General features: G+C 38.5%; 1 protein-coding gene across 1 annotated transcript; it reads left to right on the top strand.

The window, feature by feature from the left end:
• The first annotated feature begins 6206 nt into the window (after nt 1-6206).
• On the top strand, nt 6207-20693 carry IBSP (integrin binding sialoprotein). The gene is made up of 6 exons (XM_063310393.1): nt 6207-6266; nt 10761-10811; nt 10912-10983; nt 12807-12875; nt 17675-17791; nt 19727-20693. The coding sequence occupies exons 1-6, from the start codon at nt 6213-6215 to the stop codon at nt 20318-20320; spliced, it is 957 nt and encodes a 318-aa protein (XP_063166463.1). The 5' UTR covers nt 6207-6212; the 3' UTR covers nt 20321-20693.
• The last annotated feature ends 2281 nt before the right edge of the window (nt 20694-22974 follow it).

Below are 22974 nucleotides of genomic sequence, written 5' to 3'. Positions count from 1 at the left end.
ACACTAAATATTACACATTTTTCTGCAGATCTTTTTCTGTTATTAATAACATTATTAATAAGATAAATCTTGCAAACTCTGGGGCTTTACACTGCCTGATTACCTTGCTCTTTTGAGTAAGACCTGGCAAATTTTAAAGTTCTACAATGCTCCACATTTTTGTGGTACTCTACATTTAACAACATGTGGGGTTTTTGTTTGTTTTCTGCTCTCAGAGACTAATGTTACTGTATGTGAGGATCGTAGGTTCAGATATGCAAATAGTAAGAAATCTCTCTGGAGCCAGTGAGGTCTCAGTAAAGTATTTCATTTATTGAAAGATACAGTAACCTTGCCATCTACAACTAAAGACTCAAGTAACTAAAATCTCCCCACTTCCCTCCTTTTACCAGCCCCAAGTTCCCACCTTCCCTTGAAATTGAATATTTACAACTGCTGCTAGTTTTACAACAACAACATTCTTCACTGTCCGTTTGCAGATAACACTGTAGCCACAGCATTCTGGTGTCAAATTGCTGGCTCGGTGATTTCTCTGTTGTATCTGGTTCTTACAGCAGTCAAGTTTCCCCCCTCCCTCCTTTACAACCCATGACAGAGGAGAGGGATCAGAAGGGGGGTTTATGGCTTCTGAGACCAAACCTCTGACACTGTAGAATATGAGGTAAAGTTGAAGACCCCAGCTGAGGAGAGATAGTTTAAGTCTAGCAAAGAGAAATGTCCATTTGGTTGCCAGTATTTTTAATATTATTTCAAAATAAACCTCCATGTTGAGAATAAAAAAAGAACCTGTAACAAAGCTGATGATTTTAAGGAAAATTCATTTATGCCTATAGTAAGAAATGACATTGCTGAACTCTATTGCATTCCACTAATCTACTAAACTAATAAATCAAATTAGGAGGTAAATTTAATCTGGCATAATCTGTTGGCAACAAACCCATGCTTACAAACATGCTGCTTGATAATCTGTCCAAGGCTTTGCCCAGTATTGGCATCAAGCTGACAGATCTGCAGTTTCTTGGGTTCTCCTTCTTCCCCTTTGTGAATATGGAGACAATAGATACTTTCAGTGACTCCAAAGATTTCTGAATGAAACAAAAAACATAGGGAAGATGTCGAAGCATCTTGAGGGTCATTTTTTATTGAAAGGAAATATTTATTTACCCAAGATATAGCTCACATAGAGAAGTGGAGCTACCATAGGATATGCTGATGATAGATAGCTTGGAGTGATGCTTTGAAAATGGGAAACAATTTTATTTTAAGGGAGAAGTTTATATCTGAGTACATGAAACTTCAAAGTTTTGAGTCACTATGCCACTGAATTCTGCTTTCTGGGGAGAAATGGACACAAGAGCAGTTTTATATAGGAACATAGAAAATTGCAATATATGTGGTCAAAATATAGGCCCATATAACTCTGTATGGTTAACATTGACAAACAGTACTGCTCCACAGTTTCAGAGAACAATTGTTCCAGCCTTACCTGGAAATATTTACATTAACACACTTTGTGGCTATCTTAGCTTCTTGGAGACATCTGAGTTAGCACCATGACTAAAGGATGCTGTTGGCCTATGTCAAACTATGGGAATAGCCATGGGAATAGCCATGGGCAGGGGAGCATTTGCACAACTTTGTGCTGTGCACCACTTGTACCCTTTCCTAGATCAAGAAGCACTGTGCATGGTCTCTCATGCTTTGATCATCTCTTGAAAGGACTACTGAATCCACTGTACATGGGGCTGTCTTTGAAGAACATTGGAAGATGCAGTTGGTCCAAAAAGTGGTGGTGTTGAGAATTATGGGTGTGTGTTTTTTTCATGTTGATTCCATGTTCTACCTTTGCTTCATGAGCTGCACTGGCTCCCAATAGGGTACAATTCAAGGTGCTGGTTGTCACCTATAAAGCCCTTCATGGCATGGGGCCAAAATACTTGAAGGACTGCCTCTCTCCAATGGTCCCTATTAGACCAGCTGGAGGGGCATACTTCAAGTCCTGTCAAATAAAGGATGCCATCTTGAAGGACCCAGGAATTGTGCCTTTTCTGTCATGGAACACCTTACCGCCTGAGATCAGAATGGCCCCACCCTTGCTGGCTTTTCAGAAAGCACATAAGATCTGGCTGTTCACCTAGTCATTTGTGTCAGGCAATTAGTGACGCTCCAAGGGTTTGTATTATTCTGAGCCTTTTACTCCTGGCTGCCATTTTCCCTTTTTGTCTTAATTATGTGTGGTGTTTTTACAGTTACTTATATCATTGTTATTGAAACTCTGCTACCCAGAGTTGCTTTGTCAACCATATAGATGGAAATAAATAAAAGTTGATCCAGCTCAGCTTCTTCTTATTATTCTGAATATTCTTACCAGGAGTGCCTGTGAATGCTTGCTTCAAAACATTTTTGCTACATAGCTCCTTTGCTCTGGAGATATACTGTACATACTGTATGAAATACATTGACCAGACAAAACCAGTGAACGTGAAATACGCAATAAACAATCAGGTGAAAAATAATCACACATACAGTATTTATCGATTTGTCTTCATATATATTTATTCAAAGAGCTTCAAGTGAGACAAATAAAGGGTAAGGTGACCTTTCAACAGAAAGCCAACTGTAATCCATGCTCAGATGAATTGTCCCTCAAATATTTCACTTGCTTTTCTATGCAGTTTTACTACAGAGTGAGACATTCCTTCTGTACTTGTTGCCTAGTCTACCTCTCTCCCACAGAAGGATGAAACACACACACACAAAACTAATGATCCCAATATTTAGTTCAATTCAAACCCAGACCATTATTACAGAGTTCAGCATCCAAACCTATTCATCTCTAGCTCAACCTTTCAATTAAGTGGAATGATCCAAAACTCTGGGCACTAAAACAGCTCTTTATGTTTGAAAGTGACATGTGTGACTTGAAAAATGGTTGAAGTTTGGAAATTTTTCTGGTAAGAGTCCACTTGCTGACATCACACAAGGAAAGTGCTGATTGGCTGGTGGAGGGTAAAAATAGTGTGCGTATCCCAGTAGGTTGGCCAAGAACAAACAGATGCTCTGTTAAATCTCTGTTCCCTGACTCCTTGGAGACCAATCTGCATCCTGCAGAACTGCAGCTTGGTAAGTGACGGGCAGCTATATTGGTCCTGTGCAAGCAATGAGGTTTCTGACATTTCTAAATTTTTGACTGTCTTTATGATAAACTGTATTTTGCTTTGCAGGTGTGAATTTCTCATGAGCATTATTTCTATGATTTAACTCAGTGATTTACTCTCCCACTATAGTTTGCTTGCTTTAGTTAATTTTTATTAAATAAATAAGGCTGGGATTTTACACTGTACCAACTATAATGCATGGACATTCTAGTCTCCTTTTCTTAAAAATGCTTAGCTGGGTTTAATTTAAAATGATTTCTTGCGGGAACTGGGGAGAGGGCATGGTGATGGAAAGGAGAGAGAGAGACAGAGAGAGATGATTTTGTGGAATCAGACTTATTATAACAAAGAAACTTAGCAGTTATGCAGTACCGTGTGTGTTTTCATAGCTCTTATCATCTAAGTCTCAGGGATGGGGCAAGCTGTAGTCTTCCAAAAATTACTAAACTCCAACTTCCATCAGCTAGTATGGCCCACAATGCTTATAGGAACTGCTGCCCATCAGCTTCTGGAGGGCCAGATGTGCTCTACCAGCACCACCATAAAATCTTTATGATGGTCCCTAAAGCTAATTCTCTATAATGCAAACAGGGATAAGCCCAATAGATTTCATATTCCACAGAATTATTGTTCAAATGTTCCTCAGTCATGAAATTATTACATGGCCTAAGCAAGACCATATGTCTGTTACACAAAGATAATACACAGAAATGGGATTTGTAGCTTATTGTTCATTTTGTAGAAACAAAACTATAAATACAGATGTCATCAGTTAAACATATTGTTTATGTCAGGCCTTGGGCTATTTTCCAGGACGACTGAATATACGTAGAACTGTAATCCTTGTATTTACTTATACACGTTCATAATCCTTTCTAGACTATGCTTCATTGAATTTTGTCCTTCCAATTAGTGATTTAATTACAAATTGTAACAAGGCAATTTAGGTATGGATTAACATGTCACTCTTTTAACAAGGTTTGTTCCACTTACTGATACTCTCAGTGAAATAAAGCAGTCATCTTCTGTCAGCTTTCCCCACACTTGGATGTGTGTTTTGAGGACTGTAGATCAAGGCCACCAACCCCAATGAAACTGGTAAAATTGTTCCAGGGCAGCTTCCTGGACAAATTCTGAAATTTAATGAATAGTTTTGAGCAATGGAGAAATGATAGGCATCTCTTTTGTTTCTTCAGACTCTGATGTCTGGAGTCTGCAGATGTTTTGGTGTCTAACTTTCAGAGTGCTGGTTGGAAATTAACATATCTGGGTGCAATCAGATTGGGAAGATTCCAGAATAAGTAAAAAAATGTTGTTTCAAAGCAATACTTGGTAGCAATACTTGGTAGCCATTCTCCAAAATAATATATTTCTTAATACCATCTTAACAGCAACTAAGCTATCAATTGCAACATTCCTGGGCTTTTACTTTCCTTGGGTTCAAAGAAACATACCTTTTCACTCTGCAAAACAGCAACTAGCGTTATTTGTAAAATGATTGAATGCATGCCGATTGCACTGCAGTTACAACTATGATGGCCCAAAAAAGATGAGCAAGAAATGTAATGAACATATCAGTAAATACATTAGTGGGAGGGCTGCAACATTTGCAACCCAGAACTCATCTCCCAGTCCTTAGCAAGGATTTATAATTGCTGAAGGGACAGCCAGTCTGGTGCAGTGGTGAAGGCACCAGGCTAGAAACTGGGAGATGGTGAGTTCTAGTTCCGCCTTAGGCACAAAGCCAGCTGGGTGACCTTGGGCCAGTCACTCTTTCTCAGCCCTGGGAAGGAGGCAATGGCAAACCACTTCTGAAAAAACTGTCAAGAAAACTGCAGGGACTTGTCCAGGCAGTCTCCGAGAGTAGAATACAATTGAATGGATTAAAAAAAAATTGCTGAAAGCGATGAGCTCAGTCTCTGACCTGTTTCCAGGGAATCATTGAGATTGTCCTGAGGTTCATGAAGCAGCATTGCAGGACCATGGAACATTCTAGGAGGCTGTAACAGTGGCCTTCTGATACTGTTCAAAGGGATGCTTCACTTCCTTTTCTCCATTCTTTCTTCCAGTAAGGCTGCCCCTCTACCGCCACTTCTGGGCAGAAATAAATAAGCAGGCAAGAACTCCAATCATAAAGTCCTCTATGAATTTCCCCCTTCATTCAAGGCACTGCCACAGCCTGAAAGTTTGGTGTGAGGCAGACTTATGAAGGTAAACCTGAATGCAATCATGAGGAGAAACCGGACATGTCACTTGGAAGGATGGGGACTCTCTCTCTCTCTCTCTCTCTCTCTCCTCCTTTCTATCCCACAACTCTCTCATTGCCATAGCAGCCAATATCCATCGCAGCCAATAATCAGCAAGACCTCACAGAATTGGCTCTACCTGTGGGTGAAGGAAGCTCCATGAAGTGGCATGATTTGTCTCTCCCATCCATCATGTTAAATATAATTTGGTTACCATCACTTAGCCATAACCATGTAGATCTTATGATGCATAAACTGTTAGTATAAATCTGAATATTTCTAAATTCAACTTAGAATATTTCTAAATTTGTGTGAAGAAGGATGACTTCTTATTATTAGACTTTTATCCTGCATTTTTAATATATAACTCAACATACCTAATACTCCTTCCTCCTCCTATTTTCCCCACAGCAACAACCCTGTGAGGTGGGTTGGGCCAAGAGAGGGTGACTGGCCCAAATTCACCCAACTGGCTTTCATGCCTAAGGGAGGACTACAACTCTCAGTCTTCTGGTTTCTAAGCCACCACCTTAACCACTACACGAAACTGGCTCTCATTTAAATATAAGTATGGAACTTTTAACAGTAAAAAATTTCCCTGTCTTTAATTGAAGGCCTGCTTAACTTACTGATAGAATCAATCAAACATTTGTTCAGACCGCTATAAAAGTCACCAGGCCCAATAAATACATTTCTGCTGAACATAATTGAACAGAATTATAGAAATTGTCTATCTTAATATTTTCCTTATCTTCCCATTTGGAAGTATATTTTCTTTTCCTTTCTTTCTTTTTCAGACATCAGAAAAATGAAGACAGTCCTACTCTTCCTCTGCATTATAGGAATAACTTGTGCCTTCTCTGTGAGTAAAAATAGAAATACTTTATCTGGGCTAGGATGTACTGTGAATATTTTAAGGTCCATTCATTGTGGTTGTGTTATTACTGGCGATATATGATCATTATTAATTAGTTTGACAATTTTTTCCACAACTTAACAGACTTTGAATTCCATTACAGTATTTTGATTTTAAAAAATCTATCAATTAATTCTTAATTTATCATGCTAACATAAAAGAAACTGTCCCTAAATGACAAGCCATTTTAGGCAAAGTTCTTATGTGACAAATTATTACCTATTGACTACCTTTGTTCTTTTTTTATTCACCTGTTTATCTATTTCTGCTTTTATGTATCTTTCTACTTTCTAGCCTTTATACATTACAAATAGCCTTCTCTACATTTGCTTCAATCAGCTTTCATCTCTGACAATTAATACTATTAATCTACTGGCTGTCAACTGATGATCCTGGATAGGGAATATTTATCTATGAATTCAGGTTTTTGAACTTCTTGATCCATATTGGTTATGTCTGCAGAAAACTGCTTCTATGCATGGTGCCTTTGCTGGAGCAACTGGCAATTGGCCAGAATAGGCATTTGATCTCAAAAAGCATTTCCTTTATATTATTCATATTTACACCCAAACTGCACAGCTGTACCATGTCCTTTAGTATAAATAAATTTAAGGAGCAAAACAGGCCCAGGCAAAATTATCTGAAATTAATTTATAGTAATATAAATTCATAGGCCAGTCTGTTTTTCATCAAAAAGATGAAGTCTTTGCCCAGCTTCATCTGGTGTGCCAACTGTGCCCTTTCCTAGATCAGGGAGCCCTTCAGACAATCACTCATGCCCTGGGCACCTCATGGCTTGATTACTGCAATGCACTTTGAGGCTGTGAGGCTGCCCTTGAAGGCCGCCCAGAAGCTTCAGCTGGTCCAGAATGCAGCAGTGAGGCAGTGATGGGCACGCCTTGGTATGCCCATGTACCACCTCTGCTTCATGAGATGCACTGGTTGTCAGTTTGCTTCCGAGTGCAATTCAAGATGCTAGTTGCTATTTATAAAGCCCTACATGGCATAGCGCATGGTTACTTGGGGGATCGCCTGTCTCCTGTAGTATCTTCCTGGCTGGTTCAATCTAGCAGGGTTGGCATGCTCCAAGTTCCATTGATTAAACAATGCCAAAGCAGAGGTCTGGTGAAAAGAAGAGCACTTGATAACACTCTCAAGGGACCCTGTGGGACTATTATATGGAAGGATGGATGGGAGGGAGGGAGGGAGGGAGGGCCTATTGCAGAGAGCACGATTGCCTAGCAGACCTACTTTATATGAGAATAGATTTCAGCTAAATATTTGCAGAAATGTTCTCTTCCTATAAGTTTTCAAGCAGATGCAGAGGAACACTCTATCCATGAATGACCTAAGCCAGTGAGATTGAAACAGAGTGCAATTCTGCAGATCTTCAAGGGGATGCTTCACTTTGACAGAGACTTGAGAGAGGCACCCCTTCAAAGCTGCTTTATGGAACAACACAGCCCATGCACTTCTAAAAGTGAGGCTCCTTCATTGTTTCAGTGTGTCTCATCTGAGGATCTTCTGATGTTCCAAAACCCTTTTCAAGGACTGGTTGACAGTTCAAGGCAACAGGAACTGTCTCCTTGAGGCAAATGATGCTGCATCTTTGCCTCAACCAGGTGAACTGTTTTTTCTACACAGCACAAACGACTTTGTCAGGGCAAAGCCAAATGCTTTGTGTAAACCTACTAGACAGCCAAAATCTCTGACCAAATCTACAACACCATTGTATGTTGAAGACAAATGAAGTACAGTGGTAATATCACACATGAGCTTCATCAGAGCATGTATGATCCATACTGCTTCCTTTTGCACTTTGCATTGAAAGGGCATGGGAAATTCTGAATCACTGCTTTGTGGATGCACTTCGCTTAGCTTCTTAAACATTGCCAACTTGACATGGTTTGATAAATGTGAGAACAAGTCAAACTGGCTACTCTGTACTCACTTGTCTGTATCATCCAAATTTTGTAAGACTCATGTCATCCCAATAACTAGTGATCATTTAAGCATACTATTTGTCAGTAGTGGATTACATATCATAAAAAAATTCATAACCTAAACAATTATTGGAACATCAACACATTTAGTTTAAAAAACACTCTTGTTGTTATGTTATATTAAGAATATAGTTGAATGATAAGCAATGGGATAGTAATTATTCATATCCCAAACAGTGTGATCTTATACTTCTGTGATAAGCTAAAGAAGAAGAAGAAGAAGAAGAAGAAGAAGAAGAAGAAGAAGAAGAAGAAGAAGAAGAAGAAGAAGAAGAAGAAGAAGAAGAAGAAGAAGAAGAAGAAGAAAGAAAGAAAGAAAGAAAGAAAGAAAGAAAGAAAGAAAGAAAGAAAGAAAGAAAGAAAGAAAGAAAAGCCCTTTTCTATCCAGCAATTGAATTTTCTGCCAGTTAGCTATGCCACCTAGTGGAAAGTGGAACTAGTAAGAAGGACTTTGTATATTGGCAATATTAGTCTCTTGCTGGATCATATAAGGCACACCAGCATTACATGCATACTAGTAGTCCATCAGGAAGTTGCAAGAATCCCCTTTTGCCTAGAGTTGCATATATACAAACCTATGTGCTATACATTGTCAGTGCAAGTTAGGAACCTAAAAATCCCTTGGGGTTTTACAGCAATCACCCATGACTCCTTGTCATCTGACTAAGGCCATGATAAATGTGCACAACAAATTTAAGCTCTAAGGCATCATCCTTTTTCTTCATCAGTTCATTTTTAGGCACATGCAAAAATGTCAATACAGGAACAATTTGGGATTTGGGAACAAATGGATGAATTTTGCACATTCCTACTCAATTGCATTATATGCTTACTGTGGATGAGCAATAGTCCTGTTATAGAGCAAGCCATGCATACAAAAAGTGTTAGGTTCAGTCCCCAACCTCTTGTGGCAGAGCTAAGAAAATTCCTCCTGGAAATAGTCCAGTTCTAATAGTCTCTCTCAGTATAAGGCAGGTTCATATGCTCCTAAATTATTATTGAAAATATAAGGTGACCTAATATTATTTTAAATCACCACTCCCTCTAGCCAAGTATTGCCAATTCTAGCCAGAAATAACTCTGCTGGTGTTTCCCAGCCTGAAAATTTTGTCTAGATACCAGGTCCAGTCTTCAGTCTGGAGAAAGCTGTACTCTTGGGAGTTCTCTTGTATAACTGTTTGTTTCCAGTTATGGTGTTGAACTAGGGCCAGGGAAACCCAGATTCATTTTCACCTTCAGCCATGGAAACTCATTGGGTGACTTTTGACTGGTTACTCTGACTCATCCCAATCTATCTCTCAGTGTTGTTATTCTGGAGACAGTTGGAGGAAGGAATGGAATGCTTGCCTTGTACTCCTCAGGAGAGATGAGATATAAGTCTAACAAACAAATCAATAATAAATACTTAGGGGTGGTTTTGTTTTGCTTTGCTTTGTTTTGTTTGGAGGGTTTTTGATGAAGGAAAAGGGAGAGGATCAAATCAAGCTGTTTAGTATATTTCCAAAATGTTCTAATGCAGCATTTAGCAAATTCATTAGTGTTCCTTGAAATATTCCATTACTTAGATTGTGTACTTCTTAGGAAAGGAATATTCATGCTTCTATAGGCTATATTCATGTGATAAAAGTGGGAGGAAAAAACCTGAAAAAATATGTACCTGAATAAACAAACAAATTTACGAGATAGCACAAATTAAAATGCATATTCAAAACTTTTCAGGCATGTAGAACTAGTTGCTGTGTCTTTTAGAACCTGGCTAGTGTGCATTTTAATGGGAGACGCAGAGTCAAATGTTCTGCATTCCTATGAAACAGAGCAAATGATGTAAAAGCTGACCCTGAACCAACCAAGTCACCCAATAAAGTGTTAGAAAGAGGGGGGGGGGAAATTACAGCTTCTCCAAGGTAGCTATGTCAACAGCATGCTGGCTGGGGATTTCTGGGAGTTGAAGTCCACACATCTTAAACTTCCTAAGTTTGAGAAACACTATCTTTATCCTACTGGTTACAAGATATATTTAAAAAGCAGATTCAGTTCCTATAGATATAGACAGGTTATAGACAGGTTTTACCAAGTGTAGATGATAGAAAAGTATTGTTTTCGTACTCCGCTTGGCTCACTTTAATAGCATTAAAGTGACTAATGGTCATCACCTGGCTCTGTGATGACCTTCCGTCACTTTAATGCTATTTGTTCTACCATCACCCTACCTTGAAGCCACAATAACATAGAAGCCATCAACACAACAGCAACATCTACAGGTAAAACACAACATTAGAACACAGGATCAAAGAGCAGCCTAAGAAACATCCAAGGCACTTCTCCGCAACAGGGATGCCTGTTTCAGCAAAGAGGCATAGAGGCCGACACCCAACTTAAGTAAGCAATAAAAAAATAAAAGCCTACCCTTTCTAAGTTATCTCCTCTTTTGTTGTAGGCAAAAAACTTCCGAAGAAGATTCAAGTCAGGGGATTCAGAAGAAAATGCAGTACGTTGGCAACATCACTGAATTTTTATGTTGATACTACGCATACCAATGCTTTTTTTCCTTAGATTTAACTATTAAAATGCATTTTCTTTTTTGGCAGGTGTTCAAGAACAGATATAGGCATTTTCTTTATAGATATCCTTACTTCTACCCACCTATGAAAAGATTCCAGGTAAGTACAATTTTTTTTAAAACTTTTCAACTCCAGACAGAGGTGTCTATGCGGGAGGGGGGATAAAAAAAATCAAGATGGCAGCTACAATAGCATGATCAAAACCTGCCCCTTTTTTAAGTGCAACACATGTACAAAAAGGAGCAGGTCTTTGCACAAACATGGCTGCCATCTTGACTTTTTTACCCTCACTGTAGGCAGCCCTGCTCTGGACTCAAATCTTTAAAAGTGTTAGTACTGATTATTGAGGTGCAGTACAAAGACATATACAGAAGTTAAGTAGGTGGTGTCATGAGTAAGGATGGCGAGCAGGGGGCTCCCTTCCAGACTGTTAAGCGCATGCGTAGCACTGAGGAATTGGTGAGCCATTCCAAGAGGCACAGATTGGGACCGCCTTAACCTGCGGGGTTGATATGGCTGGGTTTTCCCACGCTTGTTCAGTTTGTTAGGATTACTGTTATGTATTAGCAATAAAACATTAGAGAACAGTTCCCTGTCTCAGAGTGTTTCCTGGGAGTCAGGACAGGTGGTTGTATAATTCCTGCAAATATTTTATAGGAATGCTGAAAATATACGGCATATTTTACTTATCTACAGCCATCCAGACATAGCATATTCAATTTCACACAGCTAACAATCCCCTGGACAGTGAAATTGCTACTGTTGTTTCAGCTCCTTTGTACCTGACAATATGCAGCATGCAGAAAACATGATTATTATTCTTGCCTGTGTGGCCAAATATAAGAAGTAAAATCTCAGGAAAGGAAGTAGCTTGTATAGGCCACCAATGGACCAATATTATTGGCCCATTAAAATCATATGCTTCTGGAATGCTAGTTCTTTACAGCATTCTCTTTCTTCCATTGTTAAGGGGGGAAAAGATACTCTATGAGCAGTGGTTTCTTATTGACAAGTTGGGAGTGATGCAGGGGCCTGTTAATTACATGTTTTCAAATATGGGTCATGTAAGGAACTAAAAATTATCTTCTGGGAATGATGCCTCAACAGAACAGTGGTTTGGCTTCTCTGTAAAGGACAGAGATATTTTTATACGGATCAATGTCTTTGCAGCATTGGAGTACTTACTCTGTATCTTTCTTGCCTGTCTTATTACTCCTTATGGATAATACAAACATCAAGCCTGAACATCTATAGTTTTCTGAAAGGCCTAGATGGTCTTGAAGTTGTGGCCTGTTCAGCCCCTACTTCTGGGAAGAAATCATATTTCCTGCCTTTTAAGGCAGGTTGAAAGAAATTTACATCATCCAAGGTGGCTTATTCAGAGCATTGCAGAGCTGCTAATTGGTCTTTAAATTGGGAAAATCCTTTTTAGCAAGATAGGCCAGTGGTTTATATAATACAATCTACACTGAGCTGCAGGGTTTCAGGTATGAATCTTTCCAGGGCAGGTTAGAGATATGAGGATTTGAATGCAGAGATTCTATGATTTAATCATCTCTCTAGGCTCGTGAGCTTCCTGTGTAAGCTTCCAGATAGAAGGCTAACTGGGGAGCAAATGTAAACACCACTGAGCTCTTTAGATAAAAATTAGAATATGGAATATGCAAGTTTGCACGAAGGTAAAACAGTCAAAACCTGCAATCATTAGTTACCTCACCAAATTATCTCTTATATTCCCTTATTGCCTCTATTTCATTTTTCTCAAGTACACTAAGGAAACATCTGAAGTCTCGGCTCTGAAGTACTGGAAAAGCTACATTGGCCTGAGTGTGAATATAGGAGAGCAGAAGTTGGTTGCTTTCCTGTAAATAAGCATTCCTGTTGTTTTGGAGCCAATGCCTCAGAACTGTCTCTCTTTTTAGTTTAACAGTGACTCATCTGAAGAAGGTTTTGGTGGCAACAGTTCAGAGGAGGAAGAGGAAGAAGAAGGGGTAAGGAATGTGTCTGGTTTTATTCAAAACAAACCAAGGAGCATTAAAACAAAAGAGGATTGTTTCTAAACCCTATACTCTATGAGTGCCTTGGTAAAGATTACTAACTGACCACAAGTTTCTATTCTGGTTTGATGCTGTATTTTTTAAAGCCTAAATCATCTAAGCAAGCAGCAACCTTGAAGACACAGTGAAAGCTATTGAGATCCACAGGCTTGGAGACAAAATGTATTTTTGTGCATATATTCAAAAACAACTGCTGTGGTCCCAAAGCAACACAGAAATAATATATGATCTGTAGTAATTCTTTAAGAAAACCTGAGGTTGAATGAAGGCAAGCCTGTACAAATGGCGGTCACAGTCATGAACATAGTGTGGCCATTTGCAGGTACGTTGAAGTATTTCTATTTTTGTCATGCCTTGCAAGCGACAAACATGAGGTTTCCAATATATCAGCCAAAAAATTCTTTTTCCCCGGGATAAATTTAAGCTGGAAATTAAAACGGCTGAAAAATTGAGCCCATCGAATCTGCTTTGGGCTGAGGCGTCTGGGTGTACGGAGCGCTTCGAGGTTGCGGTGATCCGTCCAAACCTCAAAAGGGCAAGAAGCCCCTTCCAACAGGTGCCTCCAAGCCTCTAAGGCAGCTTTAACAGCAAAAGCCTCCTTCTCCCAAACATGCCAGCGCCTCTCTGTTTCAGAAAACTTTCGGGAAAGATAGGCACAAGGCTTTAAAAGCCCGCCAGAATCCTTTTGTAATAAAATAGCTCCAATAGAAAAATCAGAGGCATCCACCTGAACGACGAATGGAAGGTCCGGGTCAGGGTGGGAGAGGATGGGCTCTTCAGTAAAAAGAGCCTTCAGCCGATCAAAAGCAGCCTGACATGCAGGAGTCCAATTGAGCATGGCCCCCGGGTTCTTAACCTTGCGGGTTTCCCCCACCCCCTTAGTGCACAACAAATCAGTTAGGGGTAGGGCAATTTCAGCGAACCCCCTGACAAAGGACCTGTAAAAATTGGTGAACCCCAGGAAACTTTGAAGTTGGCGTCGGGTTCGGGGTCGCTCCCAATTAAGCACTGCCTGAACCTTAACAGGATCCATTTCAATGCCCTTAACTGAAATCCTGTAACCAAGGTAATCCAAGCGAGACTTATGGAACTCACATTTAGAAAGCTTAGCATAAAGTTTGGCATTCCTAAACTTGGTGAGAACCTGTTTAAGAAGTCGTTCATGCTCTTCCAAAGACTTAGTATAAATGAGGACATCATCCAAATACACCAAAACCCCCTTAAACAAGTGGTCATGCAAAACTTCATTGATCAGCTGCATGAAAACTCCCGGAGCCCCCACCAGACCAAAAGGGAGAACCTTATACTGGAAAGAACCCAATGGGCAATTAAAAGCCATTTTCCATTCATCCCCCTCCCGAATGCGAATCCGGTAGTAGGCTTTGCGGACTCATCTGAACAGTGACTCATCTGAAGAAGGTTTTGGTGGCAACAGTTCAGAGGAGGAAGAGGAAGAAGAAGGGGTAAGGAATGTGTCTGGTTTTATTCAAAACAAACCAAGGAGCATTAAAACAAAAGAGGATTGTTTCTAAACCCTATACTCTATGAGTGCCGTGGTAAAGATTACTAACTGACCACAAGTTTCTATTCTGGTTTGATGCTGTATTTTTTAAAGCCTAAATCATCTAAGCAAGCAGCAACCTTGAAGACACAGTGAAAGCTATTGAGATCCACAGGCTTGGAGACAAAATGTATTTTTGTGCATATATTCAAAAACAACTGCTGTGGTCCCAAAGCAACACAGAAATAATATATGATCTGTAGTAATTCTTTAGGAAAACCTGAGGTTGAATGAAGGCAAGCCTGTACAAATGGCGGTCACAGTCATGAACATAGTGTGGCCATTTGCAGGTACGTTGAAGTATTTCTATTTTTGTCACGCCTTGCAAGTGACAAACATGAGGTTTCCAATATTCTGGATGGTTAAGGAGATCAATAGATAGATACATAGACAGACAGACAGACAGATCCTTATAGGTAGAAACAGATTTGAAACAAGAAACTTAAATTTTATTTCTTTATTTTACAATGTTTATTTTACAATATTTGTCCCTCACAAGCTTCTAGATAGCTCACAATATTAAGCATATTAAAAAAACAACATAATTGTTGCTTGATTTTGTTTGATGATGTGCTGTCATGCCAGGCAGACTCATAGGGACTTTACTATCATAAAATGGTGGCTGGGCACCCACCCATATAGTGGAGAATATATGTAGCTCAAGGTTGAATTGTTGGGTTTTTGGTGTTCTCTGAGCTTGTTTTTCTTCTTACGGACATTTCATTACCAAGCTAGGTAATTTCATCAGTGCATGGGGAAGTTGAGTTTTCTGGATGTTTACATATGGTGGCTTGTCCTACCAGCCTTAATTGGAATAGTGTTGATTCCTTGATTCTTTCTGTTTATCCAGTGATGGTTCCTGCTTAATTGGGTGTTGATTAATTAGGGTGTGATGATGAGGGATGTGTTTAGGGCTGTTTGCCCCTTTGAGTTTTGGTTGCTTCCCTTTCTGAATGGTTTATAGATGGAGCTTATCTCAATGTGTCTGTTAATGGTTGATTTGTCAAAGTGCCAAGTGTTTAGGAACTCTCTTCCATTTTTGAATCTAGCTCAGTCTAAAATGTCTAGTTTCCCAAATGAAATTGTCTTTGAAATTGTCAGTGTCAGCCAAACTTGTCAGCCAAAGAAGACAAAACAGGAATCATTTAGAACATTCAACGCAAGGACTATGAAAACCAACTGGTATGGCAAACAGGTAGAAGATTGGCAGGATGCATCCATGAACATCAATTGGCAGTCATGAAGACATGATGAAAATCCCTTAATTTCACAACATACTTACACACTGTTGCTGGTATGAAAGCTGATATAAGTCTCCTAAATAAATATATACCTTGATATATGCTTATTTGGTGAATGTATTTTTTTACCTGAGCAGCATTAATAATTTCTTTAGTTCAGCAGCATATTGGTTTATTGGGTCAATATGTGCTAGATGTGAATATGTTTTTAAAAGCTATGCTTTTTTGCTTGTTTTCTGAGTTTATTTTAGCAAAAGGTGATTTTAAGTGTCAGTATTAGTAGCTGGTAGTGCTATAGTAGAGAAAGGCCTCTTCAAAGGCCTGTAATCAGGTGTTGCTATAGACAGCTGAAGTTCTAAAGTGTCTTTAGAAGTTCTAAAGTGTCTCAAATTAGAGTTTCCCTACAGACAATATTCCACATTAGAACATCCACCTGAATGAGTGGACAATTCCAAGTGAAAGAGTGGATGGGTTAACAGTTCTTCTTCCATCTCCTTCCAACCTCAATGAGTTCAGGCAGAAGGCCTAAAGGAGAATTATCTCATATTCACTTGTATGTGAACATAGACATTAATACAATCTGGGATATTTGTTTTTATTTGGGTCCTAGATCATGTGAAGAGTTATATTCATGTACATCATGCCTTCAGATTTCCTGCCTAAACATGTAGAGGTTGGGGAGAGACATGGGTAGAGTAACAGGTATAGTCCCATTCTCCCCCAGCTTTGAGCTTTCAATACATTCAGATACATGACTTCGTGAGGCTATTGTCTTTCTCAGATCCATTTCCATGGTTTTACTCCTGCTATGTCCTGCCTTGACATAGGCAGAACCTCAACAACATTTAAATAAATAGCCCTATAATTGCTGTTATATGGAGGTCTTAGTGACCTCTGGTAGCTATCAAAATAGCTAGCCACACCATGCAATTTTGCAAGTTCTTTCAATTGAGAGGAAAATAACTTCAATTTTTGTTGGCATCACATTACAATTTATTTTTAAGCATTTTAGCCATCTGATCTTAAGAACAGCTACATGCACAATGTTTAGGTTGGTCTGACTAGCAGTGTGCTAGAACAATGTTGCAAATGACATTCTGCCAATTTTTAGAAAGATAATACCAGAGTTCCAGGCAGCTGCCTGAGTGTTTGAGATCCAACTTCATTCAGGACTTTTGATGAATTTCAATTTATCCTTCAAATGTCAGTTCATGGATTGATGGAATTTACAGCTGAAAGTGTCCTATATACTCCCAAAATTACAATTAAATGTTAATATATATTTGGGGAGGGGTGTAGTTTGAAATTACAACTGAAAATTGGAATAGTGCTATTAAATTATCTCTTAAAAAAACAAACCCATCATTTGAGAATTCTGTCTTTAGAGGCAGGGTTTCCACAGAACAACTTCAGAAAACATTCTTCTGTTCACCACCCCATTCATGATCATTATTACCAGAAACATAAGAAAACCAGGGTGAATAAACACTGAGAATTGCCTTTTCTAGAAACGTGTAAACCTGCTTAGCCACCTAACTTTGTATAACAGGCCCCTTTGTGCATATCATTAGTTAAGATCTCCAGTTCTTTGGCATATAGGAAATCCCCCCTCCAACATCTCTCCCAAGAATGGAATTCATTCTTTGAGTCCATGAATGAACTTCATTCTGATTTTAGAAAAGGTATCAAGCCCCATTTTAGGTATCTAATGCCTTAGATTGAAGAGTTATTGTTGTTGTTTTAGTGGCTTGAATGTATTTGAAATGATGATATTGTTTTAAGATGAGTTTGTTCTACCTTGCCTCAGTAGCTTTATAGGTGTTTGTACTATGAAAATATTTATAGTAAATGCAATAATTAAAAGATTTTTATTTACACATCCTTTGAAATAATATACAATGTGATATTCTTGTTGTTTAATGTCTCAACAGGGAGAGTCAAATGAAGAAAATGAAGGCGGAAAGGGGAGTGAAGAGACCACAGAGGCTCCCACCACACCTGGGACTGGAGATAAAAAGGGTGATGGAAATGCTAAGCCTCCCAAACAGGTGAGCAAGTTAAAAGGATTTTGAATTCACCAAATCAAATAAAAAACTTTATTATGGCCAAAGAGCAGTAAAACAGACAGACAGACAGGAAAATACAAAAAGACATAGGAGGAAGCTGGTCTTCAGGATGCAACCTCTGCCACATTGTTGGCTATACAATAGAATTTGGTGATGCTAAAAATTACCTGAAAGTTCTTGATGGCTAGTAGAAGCTACATAATAACCATCTGACTGCCCTGGCATTATTATTGAAAAAAGGGAGATACTAATATTTGATATACGGCCAAATAAAATCTTCAATGGAGGAGCAGATGTGTAATCATTTCAATTTCTTTCATACTGCAAAGGCACTTGTGGCACATTATAGGATTTTTGTGATACTTGACCTGTGGCAGCACAGAAGGAAAGGCATTCTGTCATGCCCTTGTAAAATACACGTGCCTTTGATATTAGAATAGATCACGAGGTAAAGATGCCATAACTCTCCCATCAAATATAGTTGGTATCCTACAGAAACTGGGTAACTGACCTAAACTGAACTGCAGCTCTAAATCCATGAGGCATTTCTTGGCTTGGTCCCTAATTAATATACATAAAATAGCTAGGCCACAAGATGTTACTATATTTTCTGAATAAGGGTGTTCTTCCAGCTGAATTGCAGATGATCACTCTAAGTATACAACGTAATATACCTTAACTGAAAAAAACCCAGCAAAATTCCTACTTAAATTGAGAATTATCTGCATCCAATCAGATCCTTTCTTTCCAGTGACACTAATTACAACTTTTCTCCCATTGTATACAGCTTATGTACCCTCCTCCAAATCTGGACTGGGGGACTGTGGTGGAGACGAAGGGTTAAGTTATCCCATTCCATAGCCCTCCTTCCAACTTTTGCTATTTATTTTAGACATTGGCTTAATACTATTCCAGAAAAAGCTGCAAGACCAAGTTAGGGACAGATCACCATGGGAAAAACCTATCTATGAGGTTGATAAGAGTTGACACCAACTCGATGGCACATAATCAATCAATCAATCAATCAATCACATTCTAGAAAAAGACTATACCCATGTTGGAATGGGACTAAACACAGTTTTAGTGCTATTCCAGAAGAGTGCTAAACCCATGTTCAAAAGGAGTCTACACAACATTTGAGAGATGCAGGGAAGGTTGTGTCATGAAGCAACACAAAGAGAGACAATTTTCTTTCTCTCCCACTTCATTGTGCATTACTCTAATCAACTGCTGTTCAGGCTAATCTTGATTTCTGATTACTTTTTTTCTGACCACTTTTAAATGTATTTCTATTCTAATTTTTTTCTTCTACAGCACTTCTAAAATATTATTTTTACCATGCAGTACTAGATGTTGGGTATCTGGATATTTGTTTCCCAAGATAATTTTTATTTTTAAAAAGTTAAAATCAATTTGAATCAAAAATATGACTTGAACAAGGTAAAAATTGGATAGCTGTAAAGTAGGAGTATAAGATTTTACAGGATTTAGGCTTTACAACAAGGCATTGTGCTAGAAAATCTTTCAGAAACTGCTTTTGAGAAACAGAATTGTATTATATCAACATTCAGGCTACACATATACACATTGAGGATTACATATGGAATTAATATACTATTCAGAATTTGTCCCTAGATCATCCTCCCCCAACATGGTGCTCTCTTTATTTGTTTGTTTATTCATTAGATGTATCCAGTGACAAAATTTATGACTTGCAATAGTATATATGCATTGGACAATTCAGTGCCGTAAGTGGCCCTTTCAACTTTATGAATATAAGATTCCCATAATTTCTACACAGTCCATGTTGAGGAAGGTTAAAACCAGATCATAAATATTTGGAGTGAGTGCCTTTGCTGATCATAATTAGGTTCCTAATCTACCCCCCCCCCTTTTTTTTTTTTTGCATCAATATAGGTGCCAGTAGGAAAAGAGCCTCTTCAGAAACCGGGGAAAGAAGCAGGTGACAAAAAGGTTGAAAAAGACAATGCTCCCAAAAAAGGTGCAAAGGAAGAAGACAGTGATGAAAATGAGGAAGAGGAGAATGAAGAGGAAGAAGAGGAGAAAGTAGATGAAAATGGAAGTGGTGTTAATGCTACCAGCACAAACAGCACCGTAGAGGAAACTGGAAATGGTGGCAATGGAGAGGAGGAAGAAGAGGAAGAGGAAGAAAATGGAGCAACAACCATCAGTCCTACCACCCTGCTCACTACTGTCATCCCTACAACGGTGTATCAGGATCAATATGAAACTACTACAGATGGACAGTGGCAAGATGGGACCACCCCTGCAGATCAGGGCCAGTATGACACTACCACAGAAGATCCATGGGTGTATGATGTCACCACCACAAATGGTTATGAAAATGGGTATGAGGTCCAAACTGATTATTATGGCAGTGAGAATGGGTACCCACGAGGAGATACTTTCAGAACATATGAAGATGAGTATAGTTACTATAAAGGGCATGGGTATGATGTATATGGCCAAGATTATTACTATAATCAGTGAAAAAAATAAGCCATCTCTTGACATGTTTATTATACATTTTTGCATGTCAGTTGCTCACAAAGTCTACTCAGGAAAACGCATCACAGTAGAATGGTGCTTGTTAAACAAGATAGAAGATTAATATCTGGTATTAGTGCTATGAAAATATGCTGTTTTTAAAGGTGTGCCTTTGATCAATATTCATGTATCCATCATGGACTTTTGTAAAATTTATTGATTTTTTTTAAAGAAGTAATCATGTTGCAGATGATTATTATTTTGTTGCTGAACACCAATCTCAAATTTTCTATGGTGCTGAGCTTATTAGGCTCCATATTAGCCACTTCTTTGTCAGATGAAAATATTATCAAACTGAAGTTTGTTGTATAAAATAGATGGCCCATCCTTGTGTTTATATTAAAACTGAGTTTTGAGATGTACCAACTGGATCAGTTCAAAGTAAATATAATGAAATAAGTTAAACTTGTCAGACTAACTTCATTTTATTCTGAATTATTTTGTAGTGATTAGGGTTATGGTTACAGTTATGCTAGTTATAGATGAAAAAATAAAATCATTCCTACTACTAGATTACACTGAAAGCTCAGACTAACTTCTATAGGGTATCTGGATGATATTCCCATTCAAGTATTCACTCCAGTTCAAATCTGCTTAAACAATATGATCTGCATCCTCAAGTTATCAGTGGAAACATAGGTTAGAGAAAAGGTAGGTATCCCCTGACCCTAACCCTACACCACTTGTTGATTCCCATAATCATCAAATCATGATCCCTATAGTATTTTTAAAACTATGGAGGGTTTCACAAAAGGTATGGGGACTAAGCATACCCCCACCTGTAATATGTTCTCCATGATATTCCTGGCATGTATGTACTCTTTTTGATCACATATCCAAACAAGGTCATCTCAACTGTATGCATGAAACATTTCCAGAACCAAACAGTTCATGTTTAGCAATAAGAAAACATTCTAAAAATTCATGATATATAGACATAATTTTATGGCTTAAGATAATTTATTAACTGTTCCTCATGAACACTGAGGAATGGTTCTGTCCTGACTAAGCAACGACCATGCTGAGACGAGGAAGAAGTCTCTAGTGTTTTATTACTGCTATAGTAGACAGAAAATCCTACCAAACTGAAGAAGCGTGGGAAAACCCAGACAGATAAACCCCCAAACTCAAGGCAGGTCTGTTCTGGGTTTCTTTGAATGACAGCTCAAATTCTCTAAACTACGCATGCATTTTCCCCCCTGGACAGGGGCCCCCTCCTGCTCACCATCAGTACTCATGACAGGTTCCATTTAATGGTTCAGTAGGCAAGATTGTTTTTTTAAAAAAGAAAAAATTAAGATTTAATAATTCATGAAAACTTGCACACACACACATGTGTACAACATTTGGACATGACTATTTTGTTCTGATCACTGCTCTTCTTAGACTTGTTGCATGTCTGAGAATATAAAAAGCAGAATATAAAATATAGAAAACTGTCTTACACTGTCAGATTATTAGTTCATTAGCTCTGAATGAATTAGCTCTGAACCAATTAGTGTATTAGCTCTATGCTAGGGATCTGCAGATGCCTTGCTGAGATTTCAGCAAGAACTCAGAGGTAAACCTGCTAGAATTCCATGAGATTTGTCAGTTCATGGGATTTGGAGCAAGGTTTAAATTATTTATTTATTTATTTGCAGGAGGTGCCTGCGTTGTTGCACAGATTTGTCTAACATCTGACAAGGTTGCTAACCCCAAAGCTAAACTGCCTGCAAGTGGCTTTGCCAGGTTTTAAAGAAGAATCCTTACAACCATACTGGGAGTTAGCTGGGACTGATACATAAAATGGATGCTTCATATTTTGCTATGCTCTTGCCTTAAGAATATGATCTGAAATTCAGGGAAATGGGGTCTCTGCAGGTGTACCTCAATGGCATCCCTATCTTTCATACAAAATATTCTCTGATTGCACTGTTTATAGTCTGCCATTTCCTATAGATTCCTAATGGAGCATTATACAATCTGGACATAGCCTCTAACATCCATTTCCCCTTCAGATGTTCTAGATGTACAATGTGGCAGACAGGAAACTAACATACCATGTAACAATACACACCAGGCTTTAGTTTTCAGATAAATATCTCATATGTTACAATTTCCTCTTAGCCCAAGACCTTTAGGATGGCATGCAAATGGCTTTCTTTGTCATTACATGCTTTCAAATGATACTTACACTATTGTCTGGAAATGGATTATAACCATATGGCATAAATACGTTGACAGCATGAATGAAAGCTGGTGGATCATCAAAGAGATGGAATTCTTTTCTGATGCAAAATGTTCAGGAAATAAGTAGGACAGTAGTAGATATTTTAAGTTGTTGGGGATTTTTTTAATGAAAGTTGCTCTTGGAAAGTCAAAGGGAAGTTATCTTAATGACCAGAAGATCACATAATAAACAAAAGCTTCCCTGGAAAGCTAAGAAACAGAAGAAGCTACCTCATTCCTCATTCAGAATATTGGACCATCTTATTCAGGAATATCTGTACCATAGATCAGAGTGTATATAGTTATCACAATTAATATAATTTCTGTCTCATTTAAAATCACAATTTAGCAGCAGCTTTGGAAGTACTTTGGGATCAACACCAAAG

This window comes from Candoia aspera, chromosome 8, assembly GCF_035149785.1.
Source record: "Candoia aspera isolate rCanAsp1 chromosome 8, rCanAsp1.hap2, whole genome shotgun sequence".
NCBI lineage: Eukaryota > Metazoa > Chordata > Lepidosauria > Squamata > Boidae > Candoia > Candoia aspera.
Note: the sequence above shows the minus strand (reverse complement) of the source record. Positions and strands in the feature narration are given on the sequence as shown.